Source organism: Enhydra lutris, unplaced genomic scaffold (assembly GCF_002288905.1).
Source record: "Enhydra lutris kenyoni isolate GAN:26980312 unplaced genomic scaffold, ASM228890v2 scaffoldscaffold38, whole genome shotgun sequence".
In the NCBI taxonomy this organism is placed as follows: Eukaryota; Metazoa; Chordata; class Mammalia; order Carnivora; family Mustelidae; genus Enhydra; species Enhydra lutris.
In genome coordinates, this window is record NW_019154122.1 from 8,744,213 (window position 1) to 8,758,768 (window position 14,556).

Below are 14,556 nucleotides of genomic sequence, written 5' to 3' on the forward strand. Positions count from 1 at the left end.
CGGGGCAGGGTCACATCTCACGGCTGGGATTGCCTAACTTCCAGAACAACCGCATTCAGCATTCTCAAATCCTTTGCGTGACACGATACTAAAGTCTAATGAGCACTTAGCGTGGCGCCAGGTACCGTACTAAGCACTTTCCATGTATTAGTTAACTGTCATCCCTACAACCGGCCAGACGGTCCCCACTTTGTAGAGGAGACGGAGGCCCAGAAAGGTTAGGAAACTTACCCAGTCACATAGCCAGCAAGTGGCAAAGCGGCCCGGCTCCAGACGCTGGTCTAACCACAACACCCAACCACGTCTGTCACTGGGCACCGGCTGCCCACACAGTCACGGACGCGCATCTCTGACAGGAGCAGGTGGCCATGCCCCTGCATCGGTCGTCTGGATGTCAACTTTCATGGCTTAGAGATACCCATTTCTCATGAGGTGCAGGCAGATGACGACAGATCACGGTGCCTGGGTACAGGTGACATAAAGGGGCAGGGAGACAGCCAAGGACTAAAGTAACCATCTCAAAAGAAACTGATCAAACGAGAGTCTTATGATAAAAACTTTATTGTCTTAAATATCAAATGTTTTACACATCACTTTTTTCTTCAGAAAGTTCCTATTAAAAAAAGAAAAATAAAGTGTTTCGATTATTTAGGGCTGACTTAACATTTCAGTATGTGACAAAAACTCAAACCCAAATGCATCTAGCTCACTCAGCTGCAGGCAGGTCCTATGTATGTCCAGCGCCTAAACCAAGGGCACAGTGCAGCCAACAGTGGGATTCCTGAGTTTGGTTCTCTTAAGTTCTCAGAGTTTTCCCAACTCTCAAAACCAAAGCACTATGGGAGTGACTAAGCTACTGGCAAGCCTATTTTGCCGACCTGCCTAGTTTCTTAAAGATGCAGTAGTCTCAAAGCTTAAAGAAAAGTCAGAAAAGCCATACATGAGCAATTCCAAGAAGGAGGGAAAAGAAGGGTTTCTATTTGCTAAGATTTGCCAAATATGGCTACAAAACTGGTTAACAAACCTTACTCGAGAGCGAAGGTCATTAGCCCAACTTGCCAGGACGACGAGATTTTGAATAAAAATGAGCAAATGAATGTTCACTGCAGGTACACAGTGAAGAAAGCATTATGATCAGTATGTTGAACTGCTCTGAGTGCATCACTATTTCAAAAGGATGATGGAGAGAACAGAGAACGGAAGACAGTCGTTCAGAGAGACAGAGATCTCAGACAGGAGGCAGAAACTCAGAAAGCTGCGGGGCCTTTGGGGAAAAGAAAAGAATTCCGGACAGCGTCAGATCATCTCAGGCTGAAGGAATCTGGAAACCGACAGGCTGATCTGACTACCTGGGGCAGGAGAGTGAGAGAGGTCTCCTCCTTTAAGCCACAGACGCATTCATTCGAGGTTGTGTGTAAAGCAAGCCCCTGGTAAATACGATCTTTTCCCAACGGACACCGATTTTCCCAGGGGAAAAAACATCCAGCACACCCCTTCCCCGAGTCGACTAATGAAAACCTTCGTACGGCACACATTTAAAGAAATACGTTCTGCAGAAGTTCTAATTTTGTGTTCTACGTCCCCCCACCCTAGGTCTTCTGTCATCTGCCTTTTTTCGGTAAAAGAAACATTGTCTAAATAAATTAAAAAAAAAAAAAGAAACATTGTCTAACTCTTACACCCTTGAACCATTTTCTCCGTAGATTTCATTCCTTAAGATTGTGCCCTGAAGCTTACCAGCTAGATCCCTCTCGCCTTTTACAGCCCCCCGGGGTCTCGATTACCAATCACCAATATGGAGCTGATAAACTTGTGAGTTCTCTAATTGTAAGCCTCAGAAGTCACTAGTAGGCAGGCCCAGAACTTCTACTTGTATGCCTCAGGATGACAACACATGTGGTGACATTTTAAATAATGGGTTGAAGAACGTCCTTTTAATGGAGCTAGCCTGTCAAAGATTCGGTAGAGCCTGGAATCCCCTTGTCAACAATCCTGCCCACCATTGGGTCCCACCGCTAACTACATCTTCCGCTCTGGACTCCTACTGCCACACCTTGCACTCAGCTGCTTTAAAACAGCAAATCCTCCAGGATCCTCTGCTAAGTCCTGTTGGCCCAGATGGTCAGCATCCCAGGGCAGCCGTGCTCCAAGGGGGAGTGGGGATTCTGCATTTCTACCCTGTGTGGAAGGATGTCCCGACGGAGGAAAAGAGGACTGTCCCTGGTGCGTATTTGGGGATCATCTCGCGTTTACTTGCACATCTATCCTAACCCTGAGCAGCATTTATGCTCATCTCTTCAAATATTTCTATCAAACGTTAGAACATTTGTTGTTGGTTTCTGATATTATTAAAAATAATAATAAAAAATTTTTAAAGCAGTTTTAGGATCACAGCATCTAATTCCATTTTGAGCCCGATTTCCCCAATCTCTGACTTTGAACCCAATTACTCTAATATGACTTTGAAAATAAAACCATGCTAACAGGCAAAAACAATCTTGCTCTTAGAGCTAAAATTTGTTTCATGTCTCCTTACTACACAAAACTTCACGAGGGCAGGCTTCCAATCTGATTCAGTCACCCCTGTATTTCCATGCTCCCCAGTACTGGGCACACAGGCACTTAATGTTTGATGAATAAATCAATATACTTTTTTTTTTTTTTTTTTAACGTTAACTCTACCCCCAACATGGGGCTCAAACTCAAAATTCCAAGATCAAGAGTTGCATGTTCTAACGAATGAGCCAGCCAGGCTCCCCATGAATCAATGAAGTCGTATTCAAAGACTGACAGTGTACAGCCTTCAAGAGTACCAGCTAGATTTTCTCGAACTCTGTCTTAACCACCCCAATACAGACAGTGCAACAAAGAACATGATAAACATCTAGAAACCATTTTTTGGTACTCCCGATGCAAAAAAGCCCTATTATCATTCTTCTATATAGGGAAGTCTGTAAAGATTTGGTGCAGGGTAATTCTGAATTAACAATGAGGGTGAATCTTAGGACCCCTCCATGCATGGCCTCTACCTCTAGGAAGGCCATTTGCAAACGTTGCCCCCAATACTTTCACTTTTACTTCCCACCAAAATGTGATGCTTCTGCTATTTGGAGAAACTAAGGCACAAGAGAAAATCAAGTACATCAAAGGCTTACCCCTAAATTATTTATTCACTGAACTCCTAGGAACACCTAACACTGAGAGGCCTCTAATGTATAGAACTGAAGCCATGATTTTACATTTCTAGTTCTCAAGGACACACTTCGAATTTACTTTGTTGTTCAGAGGAACTGGAGTTTTTAATTCTTTAGGGAAAAAAAGCTATTTTTATTTTATGGAACGCCTCACACAAAAGGTTAACATTCCGTCATCTGGGAAGGGAAACTCCTAATAACCTGTTTCTTTCTAGTTCAGCCGCAGACTATACTAAGTCACCAAATTCGAAGGAGAAATTTGGCTTTTTGGTATTTGTGCTAGAGAATGGAAGAATGCATAATCTAATCAGCTTTTCTTAGGATATGTCACCAGTGATAACAAGTTTGAAATACACTGCAGTTCAGTTATCCTGCTTGCGTTCATTACAGGGGGCAAACAGGTAGGAGAAGGAAGTCAGAACGCACTGGAACTTTCCTGGCCGGGTATTTGCAAGGTTGTTTTTATGTACATGGTGGGATAAAAGCCACCGTAAGTGGAGAATATATCTGTAGATACAAAAACTGTTTGCTTTTGTCTATGTAAAATTAACTGTAGAATATTTGTCAGTCACACATGTCTATATGCACATGAGCTGATGGTTAAACCAACCAAGTTTTTATGGCTTTTACTAGAGATAGAAAGCTGTGCTAAGGAAGAAGAGGCAGGTTCCACTTTAACTAGTTATCATAAAATCGGTGACACAGAGTCTCATATATCTTTCCATTTTTACGCAACCTTCTCTCGCTGGAGAAATGCTTTGGGGGGAAAAACACATGGGCTGTGTCTTCCTTTAGTACACATGGAGACAAGGAGCTCTGGGAGGTTTCAGAGGCTCCAATGTAAAACAATTTTTAACACCCACCCACCCACCCACCATCTATCCAGTTCTCTTTGCCAAGCAACTGGTTATCTTTATATGTTAATGGCTAAGGCCCTACACGTAGGATGAAGGCAACTGGCTGATGTCAGGAGGCCTACACAGGTACAAGTTTGGAAATCATTTTTATCAGCTCCAGTGGGCAAAACCTACAGGCTAGCCATTAGCTGTCTGGTCACCAAGCCCACTACTACACACCAGAATCGACTTAGGGTAAACCGCAGAAAGTCATACAGGACGATCTTCTTCTCTCTTTGGTGAATAAACAGAGACCACCGTCGAAGGTGAGTGCTGACCACAGAAGCGTCCATGACTGGTCGTGGCAAAGCAGCTGTCCAGTAAAGTGGCCCATTACTGTCTGGGGCTGACCAGTATCAGTTCTGTTGGCAACCAGAGGAGCTCACGATGATTTTATCTTATTTTAAGAGAAGTTAATCTTGAATTTGTTCACTTTTTAAAATAAGTCTAACTTTTTTAAAGTCATCTCTACACCCAACGTGAGGCTCTAACTCATGACCGTGAGATCGAGAGTTGCACATTCTTCCGACTGAGCCAGGCAGGTGCCCTGAATTTCTGCACTTTCAGTAAAACTGACCATGAAGGTTCACTAGTGTCATGTTCCTTAATTCCCTTTGTGTTTTAAGAACTGCAAAATTTAAAAATGATTCAAAATCCTAACAATGTCGACGACTTCACTTTCATACAAATAATGGAGCAGGAAATACGGTTTTGAAAAATCGAAAGCAATTATACGTTGAAAAATAAATGATGACAAAGGACAAGGATATTTGGCAAGTGGGTTCAGCTCATTCATTCAAAGGACTCCTAACAAGAATATGTGTACAACTATAGGCCTATTCAATTTTCTCCTAAAAATAAATATACATATGTAAAAAGCTATTATAATAAAACCTTTTCTGGGCTGATATTCTATATCCCACCCAAATCTCTGCACTGTAAAAACGGAGTGGCCTTACCTCTGAGCAGTGCGCCACTGCCCAGACAGAAGACGAGGCGGCCCAGCTTCACACAGAGGCCTTTTAGGAGGAGTCTGTTGTCACCGATAACTTCCCCTACCTCTCACCAATCCCACTTAAAGATTTATAAGCTTAGAGTAAATTCCCAATTACCACCCATAAAGCAAATACAGGGGCTGTTGCATTGCTACTAGATTTTGCTTCAATCATAGCACCAACTACTTAATTACAATCACAGCTCTAAGAGTCGGTTGACAGAAATCCTATATGCAGTTTCCTAGTGCATCTTATGTCTTTGGTGTGGGGCAGGCAAAAGGGTCTGCAACATGTAATTGTCTAAAAGAAAATGTCAAAGACCACCTGGCTGACCCCCTGTTCTAAGCGCCCTCTGGAAAACAGTAAAACCACAACTCCTTCTGTCAACCATGTCAACTCAGAGGGTCATGATGAATCTCTGTGACTTTCCATCACATCACTAAAGTCTCATCACACACACACACACACATACATCGCAGCAAAGGAAAAGAAGATGGAATAGGGTAGAAGAGAAACGTCTCTAAGCGCCCCCCCCCAAATTAAAATTTCAAAAACTCCTGAGATATGAGCCTCCATTCTGATTGTGCTCAATGACTCGAATTTTGAGGGAAAGAATAAACTTCCAAAGAGAGTAAGACTTTAGACAAAATCATTTAACACTGAGTTCACGAATCACCCTTTCAAAACATCTGTTTTGAACACATTACGAACTACAACTTGGAATCGGGAGTCGTTCTCAAAATTCTTTTCAGTAAAACCAAGATTTCAGATTCCTGCTAGGTACATAAGAGAGTTTATTTTCCAGGAAAAACTACCTAAAATCTATCCAGTAGGATTATTGCACAGTGGGGCCCACAGGACAATGGTTTCCGAGGGCTAGTCCTCATATAAAAAAAGGCCACAATAAATACATCTATATACTATGCCCCACTCTACCTTGACATGGTAAACACAAATATGACGCGTCTTGCTTTAAAAAAGAAACTCCTGAGGAAAGAAAGGGATGGAAATCTCTACCAAGGCCACTTCAGTCAGAAACTGCAGTTACTATTTCCGGTGCCATGAAGGACATTAACACAGAGACTGACCATTCCAAGCACCAAGGTGAACCAGTGACAAGGTTATCCCGCTTTGCAATATTCCACTCAGATCACAGCTCAACCTGAGCTTTAGAAGAAGTTCCTAGTCGATGAGCTTCGAAAGGAAATCAACTGCTGGCAATCAACCCACTAGCGATCTTTAAGTTCATCATCATCACTAAGGGTTGAGGGATGAGCAGTTAAGATGCTAACAGACCCTCTCTCTAGTCAATTCCAGTGTTTCTCGGCCATTTTTCACTTGTGATTCCTGAAGCATCACCAAGACATTTGCAAATGGAATTACAGACTCGTCCCTTTCCTGTCTGGGTAGCACCATGTTTCACTCTGATGCGGACATCCCCACCCCCCGCAGTGTCCCACCCCAAACACTTGGCAATCCATGCAGCAGCCTATGATGCACAAAGCAGCCCAAGTTCTAAACCCTCCCATAAAAAGGTCAAATCCTAATCACACGAATAAAAACATACCACTCTAGGAAATACTATTCAATTATCCTTCAATTTCCTGTCGTAACTGATGAATCATCAATACACAGAGCACTAAGTGTAATTCCAAACACCAAACCAAGTGATCCAGTTTGCAAATGGACAACTGAGACAAGCCATACCTTGCCTACAGCACAGACACAGCCAAAACGGGAAGTTGATCTGCTTTTAGCTGCACGGGTGGTGGGATTTCTCATGGCTTCTGCTTTTTAAAGCATTCACTCTCATTCTAAAATGGTATGCTATACACAAAACCATCAATTTTATTCCAGAATACATCATCTTAATGATAATAAAAAGCTTCTGTATGCACATACTGCCAATACATTTAAAAAGGCCCAAATTTTAACAAAGAGAATAGACAAATTCATCAGACAAGAGATAAGTTACTTTGGCCGAAAAAAATCTTTAAAAAAAATCTGGCTCAACATTCTGCTTGCAGGTTTCTACATATACTGTGTATGTGGTGAGTGTGTACGTGTGTGTATAGCTTTTTTGAAGGGAATGGAGTACGATCTAGCCCCCTGCTCCATGGTTATGTAGGAACTACAATGTTCTTTGCTAGCAAAACAAGAAGTGCAAGGTCTGCATTTCCACCAACTCGATGCAAAGCCCCAAGAGCTTCCTGCAAAGTGAAGCCGGCGCGGAGAATGCGGTCAATGTCTGCGGCGGGAAAAATTAATGGTGAAAGGATGGAGGGACTTGCTGATGGCTGGCTGGGAGGTGGTTCAAATTCAAGACGTGGCTCTGCAGCTTCGGGACAGACGTCTTCTCTGGTCTCTGGCCTGTCTGGCACTGGCTTCTGTGTGCCCTGACCCAAATCTTCAGCCAGTATGAAACTGGTTTCATACCTCGTTTGCTCGCAAGTGTGACTGACTGCATCCTCCTCGCCTGCTACGAGTTTGGGGGCAATGTCCACACCTACGGTGCAGTGTGACTGATGTGACGTTTTAGTGGAGGCCAGAGTGGCAGAGCTGCTCTCCCTTCTGGATTCCCTAGACTCGGGGTCACTTTCCTTATCCGTTACTAGGCTATCACCCGGATCCCCAACGGTACTACTTTCGACTGTATCTACTCCAGCACCATCTGAAGCATCTGGTAACTTCTCTGCCCTCTCCGATACAGATATGGTCTGATGAAAGGTGACTTGTGAACTCTCTTCATTCTGGGTAACTGTAAGATGCTCACGTTGGGTCCATCTTTCAGAAAGGTCCTTAATAACTGTTTGGCCCTCGGTTACCATTTCAGACTGACAGATAACTTCCCCAGATGTATTTTCTGAAGCTGGTTTATTACTAATGACCAGAAGCTCATGGAGTTCCTTCAAGGCTACTGTTAGAGATGAGCAGGATTCCTCCGCTGACTCCACAGAGGGCTGACAACTGCCACAAAGACTTAAAGAGGGGGAGCAATCCCCATCTTCTTTACCTGTTCCAGACATTTCAATGTTACTGTCTGGGAGCTGTAAATCCTGAGTGCAAATGGAATTACTCAAAATTTCAGACGAAGGGTTACATTTTGATGGTTCCACTTCCATCAAGGGATTATCAAAGCTGAGAGCAGATGCCCCGATGTCCCTGACACTGGCCTGCTGACCACGTGCGGAATTACAGAGAGCGACGAGGGATTCTTCAACCGTATCTACTTCCATAAGTGTTTCTGAATTCGAGCAGCCAAAGCACCCTGAAGGTAGAGTATTTTCTTCTGTACCCGGAAGGTCCACATTCTGTTGTAGCCCGTCTCCTTTCACTGCCGTTTCCAAATCAACACTTCTTTGCTGATTCTGTTGCCTTTCTCCAAACCGCTCAGAGTCCTCTGTGTCACAGAGATGCTCTTGGTCATTTAGAGCATTCTGTTGTCCAACCCCATGCTGTTCATTCCCTGGTTCCTTGTGCCACCGAAGGTCACTCACCTGAGGCAGGTTCTGACTTTCTGGATGCCGACCCTTCCCACCTAGAAGCCCCAGTGGTTCTTGTACCCTAGTGGCTGTGACAGGTACACTACCTTGCTGTCTTGTGTGAGGATGAGATCTCGGGCCCTGGGTGCTTCTTTCAGCAGATTTCTCCATGTTATCAGCAATGATGGCTTCTTCGGAGGAATTCTGCAAAGGCAGGGCTGGACTGTGGTCTGCTGAAGAAGCACGATCAGGAAGATCCTGGAGAGGAAGATGTTCTTTCTTTTCAGAGGTTATCTGGAATTCAGCGGAATCCTTCAAAGCCTTCACAGCTTTAGGTTCGATGCTGTCCGGGTCACTGGGCTTGATAGGGCAGACTGAAGCAGAGACAGAGTGAGCAAGACTCATAGGATTACCAATCTCAGGACTCTGTCCTAAAGGATGGGCTGGATGGTTACATCCATCTGAAGTTGGTAATGATGACATTCCCAGTGAGGTAGTTTCTTTACCGCTTTTCTCTATATGGAACAAAAAGGAAAGGAGATTAATCAGCCAGTTACAAAGGCCACTGAATTATCGGATGATACAAATCTAAACGGGACAGAACAAAATCAGGTCCTTAAAGCTGGGTCTGCCTTATATTCACAGACTTATACAAAAACCATTCTCACTGCGGTAGACAACTGAACATCACAGCATCAGAGTAAGAGGTAGGTACGTTCTTAATAAAACATGTGCACTTGAATTCAGTATTTTTCTTTAAATACCATTAATAAACGTTCACATAGTAGCTGGGTTAGTGCAAGACTGAGGGATATTGATACGTCTTTATTCTCGGAGAGTTCAGAACTCTAGAACTTCTAGAGTTTTTCCAAGTGTGTTCTATCACTTGCCCTGGAATCACCTGGGCTGTCTGCTAAGCGTGCACATTCTGGGGCACCCAAGGTTTACTGCATTCTCATGAATCTGCACTTTCAATAAGCTTCTCAGGTGATTCTTAAGCATATTACAAATTTTGAGGATCTCTACACTGGAACGATTCTCACGTCAATGCACTTCCGGTGTTCCCAATGCGAACAGGAAGGTTCTAAATGACAAGTCTTAGTCCAGGTGTATCTGGAACAGAGCAGGAATTATAACGAGAAAGGAGAATATGCTTGGGACTCTCCAAAAGAAAGAGAAACATTCTATTTAATTCATTTCTATTCAAACTTCCTGAAAATCAGGATACAACTACGTCAGTGTAGAGGCAAAGAACAAAAATAAAACTAAAGGTCAAGCATATTAAGTCCAATCATCACCTTACCAAATAGGGCAACTTTAGAAAGGATTATCAGTTACTTTATCAGGTTAGCAAAGTACAACTAAATGAGAACATTTAAGTAGTTTAAGGGCACGGTAGGGGGTGGGCCTGGCAGTGGAGGGAGATAGGTGGGAACAGTTTTTCACCATTTTCACAAGGCAAGGACAATTTAGACAGACTGCAACGGACCGAGTGCTCCCAGGAAGGCAGGCTCAACCACCTCAGGACACCATTAATCATGGACTCTAACCGCCTTTACCACCGATCCAGTTAAACATCCACCTCCACGCAATTACTCTAAGATTTTTAATTCAATGTCAAAGGCTGGTAACAAAAATTACTTCCACAATACAATCTATCAGGGCAGATGTGACTCAAATGCTTCATGCTGATTAACATCCAATATGGGGGGCCTGATCTTCGGAGGTCATGAAGTAATCCAGTTAGGATTCAAACAGCTCTAAATCATGACAATGGTTCACAGCACGAGCAGATAAAGCACTCGCTACGTCAGAAGTTACTGACTTCTTGCAAAACAGTCTTCTAGCTTAAAGGTAAATGGCGATTAGTTTTATTTCTCAATCTCTAAGGCTGACTGAAGGAGGTTCAATTGTGAGTTAATGCTGACAGAGAAGATGCGTTACCGCCCAGTGTCCGTGTGAGTGGCATGGGGGATATGATACCGGCCTCTCGGCACTGGCATGCCAGCGAGGACAACTGCGTGAGGTCAGGAGAACATGGCCTCCAGGTGTCTGGTACTCACTAGGAAAGCAGCACACAGTCCTCCTGTAGCCGAGATGGTCGGTCTCACTGGCCTAAGTCCTAACTGTAGGGGAGCACTGGGTCAGTACTACAGGGTAGAAGGGGATGAGGACAATGGATATTAAGACGAATTAAACCATGCCTACTTTACCCCACCTTTGTAAGGAAAAAGGAAAAAAAAGAAGAAATTGAGTGCTAGGTATCTAATTACAACCAGCCTGCAAACCCCTATGAAGTCCCAGGTTGGGAGTTTAAAGAAAGACTGTCTTTCTTCCTCTTGAGAAATCACCCGGGATGCCCAGGCTGCTGTCTCCCAGATTTACTCTCCAGGGAAACAGGGAGCACAGCGCCTCCGGGAGAGAATCTGTCAGGCTAGGGAGAGAGAGAAGAGCCAAATGTCAGCTCTTCTTTCTGGGAGAATAAAACCTCAATCCTGCCCGCATCAGTGAGCCTGTGTCGCTAGACAAGTCAGCTGGTTTAGGCTTCCATTTCTTCCACAGTGGACTGGCAATTTCTACCTGTCTCTACCTCTAGGTGGCCGTGTGCAGTGCTAGGGGAAAAAAAAAGGAACTTTTCAGGTTTTCCGAAGAAACAGACTCACGAAACCCGATGGTGTAGTCATCCCCAACGACAATGAGCTGTGGTGCTGACATTCTTGATCTGATATATTCACCACGGCCAGATGGGCCCTGTTTTTCCTGGGATCTCCCTCCCCTCCCTGGGCTGTTCCAATGGCTGAGAAGACTTTGCATAGGAAATTGTGCTCGGATATGTACGTGTACCAACACACAGATGCATATACAGGCTAGTTGTAACCAGATTAAACAAGGTGAAATGGATGGCAGAAGCTAAATTCCAAAACTGCTGCAGATACAGAGACTTTCAGACCACAGACGATAACTGGATGGAAGGCTTAACGTGGGGTCTATAAATACCTGGTCTGGGGCCCACTCCAGCTGCAGTACACACACACTACATGCATCATGGCTTCTGACGCTCTGTTTGAATTAGGAAACAGACAAGCAAACTTGGGTTAACAATGCAAACCACACAGCATGCAGGGTTTTGTCTCCATTCCTCTGCCACCTTTACAATCAGGAACTGGTAGAGTCAAGCTTGGGGAATGTTTCCGTAGTCTGGCTGGTTTAATTCTCTCACAATACATAAAGCAATGTGTCAACTTCAACAGATTTTTCAATAGGACTTGGAAAGAAATGAACTTCACACACCCACACACATGGAATTCATGGGCAGACATGTGGGACGGGTGGAGAACAGACTCAGAGATGGGATCACATGGCGTGGAAATCTTAAAAGGTGAGCGAACATTTGTAACTGTCACTTCCCAAATTTCCTTCTCAGATGAGATTTATTTTTAGAAGAAAAACAACTCAAAATGGATTATCCTGGGCTATCTTGCAGCCAGTTTTTAGGAGATGTATTAGATATAGCTCCTATCCGGGTCTACTGTCCCATTGATGGAAAAGATAAAGACACTCTGGTCTAAGTACCCACGAAAGAAACAGTTTTTAACAAAAATACTTTCACCTACTATGTCCAGAGTTTTGATTTTGAGGATACCGGGAAGTCGGTGTTCCAAACAAACAGGACCTGATGTAGAATTATTTCACTATTTAAACATTACAAAAATTAGCACGAGCCACATATCGTCAGTAACAAAAACAGTACATGGGAACAAAACCCATTTTTTAAATCCTTTTTAAAAATGTTTTTATTTTTTTATTTTGCTTTTAATATCCTTAAAGTAATCTCTAAGCCCAACATGGGTCTCAAACTCATGACCCCGAGATCAGGAGTCTCACAGTCTACTGACTGAGCCAGCCAGGCACTCCTCCTTTTAGTCTTTTCAATTGGTACATTCCCTTCACTATGCCTGAAAATACCCGTGGTTTCTATTTTAATTTCCTAAACTTTTTATTTTAAGAAGGTAATTACCCAAAGAGGGTAACTGTTAGTAGGTTAGAAAGCATTGCTATCATCAGCTAGTGCTTCTCAAATAAAAACACCAAACTGGGGGGGGGAAACAGAGATTTCACAAGATGGTAATACACCTTCATTTTATGAATACCCAGTATTATGACTAAGCTGACAAAGTTACTAAAACAGGTAAAACCTTCTAAGTGGGTATGTCAAACTCAGTCAAGCTTGCCTTGCAGGGAAGACTAAAACTATTAATTTAGTCTCTGTCTCGTTCAGAATTCTCCCCTTCCTGCAAAAGTCAAGTCACAACCAAAGCTGTACTTTACATATAAGACTCAAAGGTGCCAAAAGGTTTAGTGGAGTGTATTTTTTTTTTTAAAGATTTTATTTATTTATTTGACAGAGAGAGATCACAAGTAGACAGAGAGGCAGGCAGAGAGAGAGAGAGAGAGAGAGAGAGAGAGAGAGAAGCAGGCTCCCTGCCGAGCAGAGAGCCCGATGCGGGACTCGATCCCAGGACCCCGAGATCATGACCTGAGCCGAAGGCAGCGGCTTAACCCACTGAGCCACCCAGGCGCCCGGTTTAGTGGAGTGTGTTCAGAACAAGGCCGGCTTGGAAAACTGTCTGCAATCCACACCCATTTTGAAGAGGCTCAGGTCTAGACCTCTGGGTGTTCTCTAAGTGAAAACACTGGCAAAATCTGGTTGTTTATTTTGTAAAGATCCTATCTTTTTTTGTCGTTAGAGGACAGCTATTTCCCCGACTTGTAGCTCTAATACATTTTACTATACCAGAAAACACAGCACATGGTATTAGTCACTGATGAATGATTACAGCTCAAGACTTTAAAATAACCCCACCTTGATAGTTAGTTCTCTTCAGCTTCTAGAAAATGTATCCCAGAGTCACTGTTTTATAACAGATGGGGAAGAATTATGCCATGGAGGTAGATTTCAGCAAAAATGTGTTCTTCCATTTAGACCAGAAAACTTGGCTTGGTCTTTAGATTTAAACAAGCCACGACAATTGAGACTTATGAAAACGTGATTAGGTATCCCCATGTCAACGGCTGACCCACTGTTCTAATTTGGCCCAAGAATGCACTATGCAATCTCATTAATAGCATAAACACTCTAGTTTGATTAGTGCTCAATTATGCGTCTTTGTCGTCGGTTCCTCTATGGTGGCAGCACTTTCAGTAGGTATTAAAGAGGCCAGGACTGCTCAGTCACCAGGACAATGCTACACGTCAAAGGAAGTGGGCCCAAGAAAAGGAAAAATAATTTTCAGGGAAACTGTAAAACTCAAAAGGAAATGGGTCTGCTTACTGTATTTTTTTTTTCTTTTTTAAAGTAGACTCCATACCCAGCATGAAGACCAATGTGGGGCTTAACTCACAACCCTGAGATCAAGACCTGCACTGAGATCAAGAGTTGGACCTTCGCGGGACGCCTGGGTGGCTCAGTTGGTTGGACGACTGCCTTCGGCTCAGGTCATGATCCCGGAGTTCCGGGATCGAGTCCCACATCGGGATCCCAGCTCCATAGGGAGTCTGCTTCTCCCTCTAACCTTCTCCTCGCTCATGCTCTCTCTCACTGTCTCTCTCTCAAATAAATAAATAAAAATCTTTAAAAAAAAAAAAAAAAAAAAAAAAGAGTTGGACCTTCGACCGACTGAGCCAGCCAGGTGCTCCTGTAGTAATTTTTGTCAGGAATAAACAAACAAGGGGCGCCTGGGTGGCTCAGTCATTAAGCGTCTGCCTTCAGCTCAGGGCATGATCCCAGGGTCCTGAGATCGAGCCCCACATCGGGCTCCCTGCTCAGCGGGAAACCTGCTTCTCCCTCTCCCACTCCCCCGATTGTGTTTCCTCTTTTGCTATGTCTCTATCACATAAATAAATAAAATCTTAAAAAAAAAAAAAAAAAAGAAACAAGATTTTTTAGGAAGCCTACCAAAATGTGCCTAAGCAAGTAACTCCCTGATGC

The 14,556-nt window shown here is 43.5% G+C and overlaps 1 protein-coding gene across 4 annotated transcripts in view; it reads right to left on the reverse strand.

Moving 5' to 3' along the window:
- Window positions 1-4,592: 4,592 nt before the first annotated feature.
- Window positions 4,593-14,556, reverse strand: part of LOC111154635 (protein DDI1 homolog 2) — a 39,854-nt gene continuing 29,890 nt past the window's right edge. Inside the window, exons 9-10 of one of the 4 annotated variants that reach the window (XM_022514382.1) lie at window positions 11,565-11,627; window positions 4,593-9,082 (exon numbers count right to left, since the gene is read on the reverse strand). In XM_022514382.1, coding sequence (XP_022370090.1) covers window positions 11,611-11,627 — 17 coding nt within the window. In that variant the 3' untranslated portion in view covers window positions 4,593-9,082; window positions 11,565-11,610. Of the gene's footprint in view, window positions 9,083-11,564; window positions 11,628-14,556 lie in introns of those variants that run through there. The other 3 variants (XM_022514380.1, XM_022514383.1, XM_022514379.1) reach the window with 3 other exon arrangements.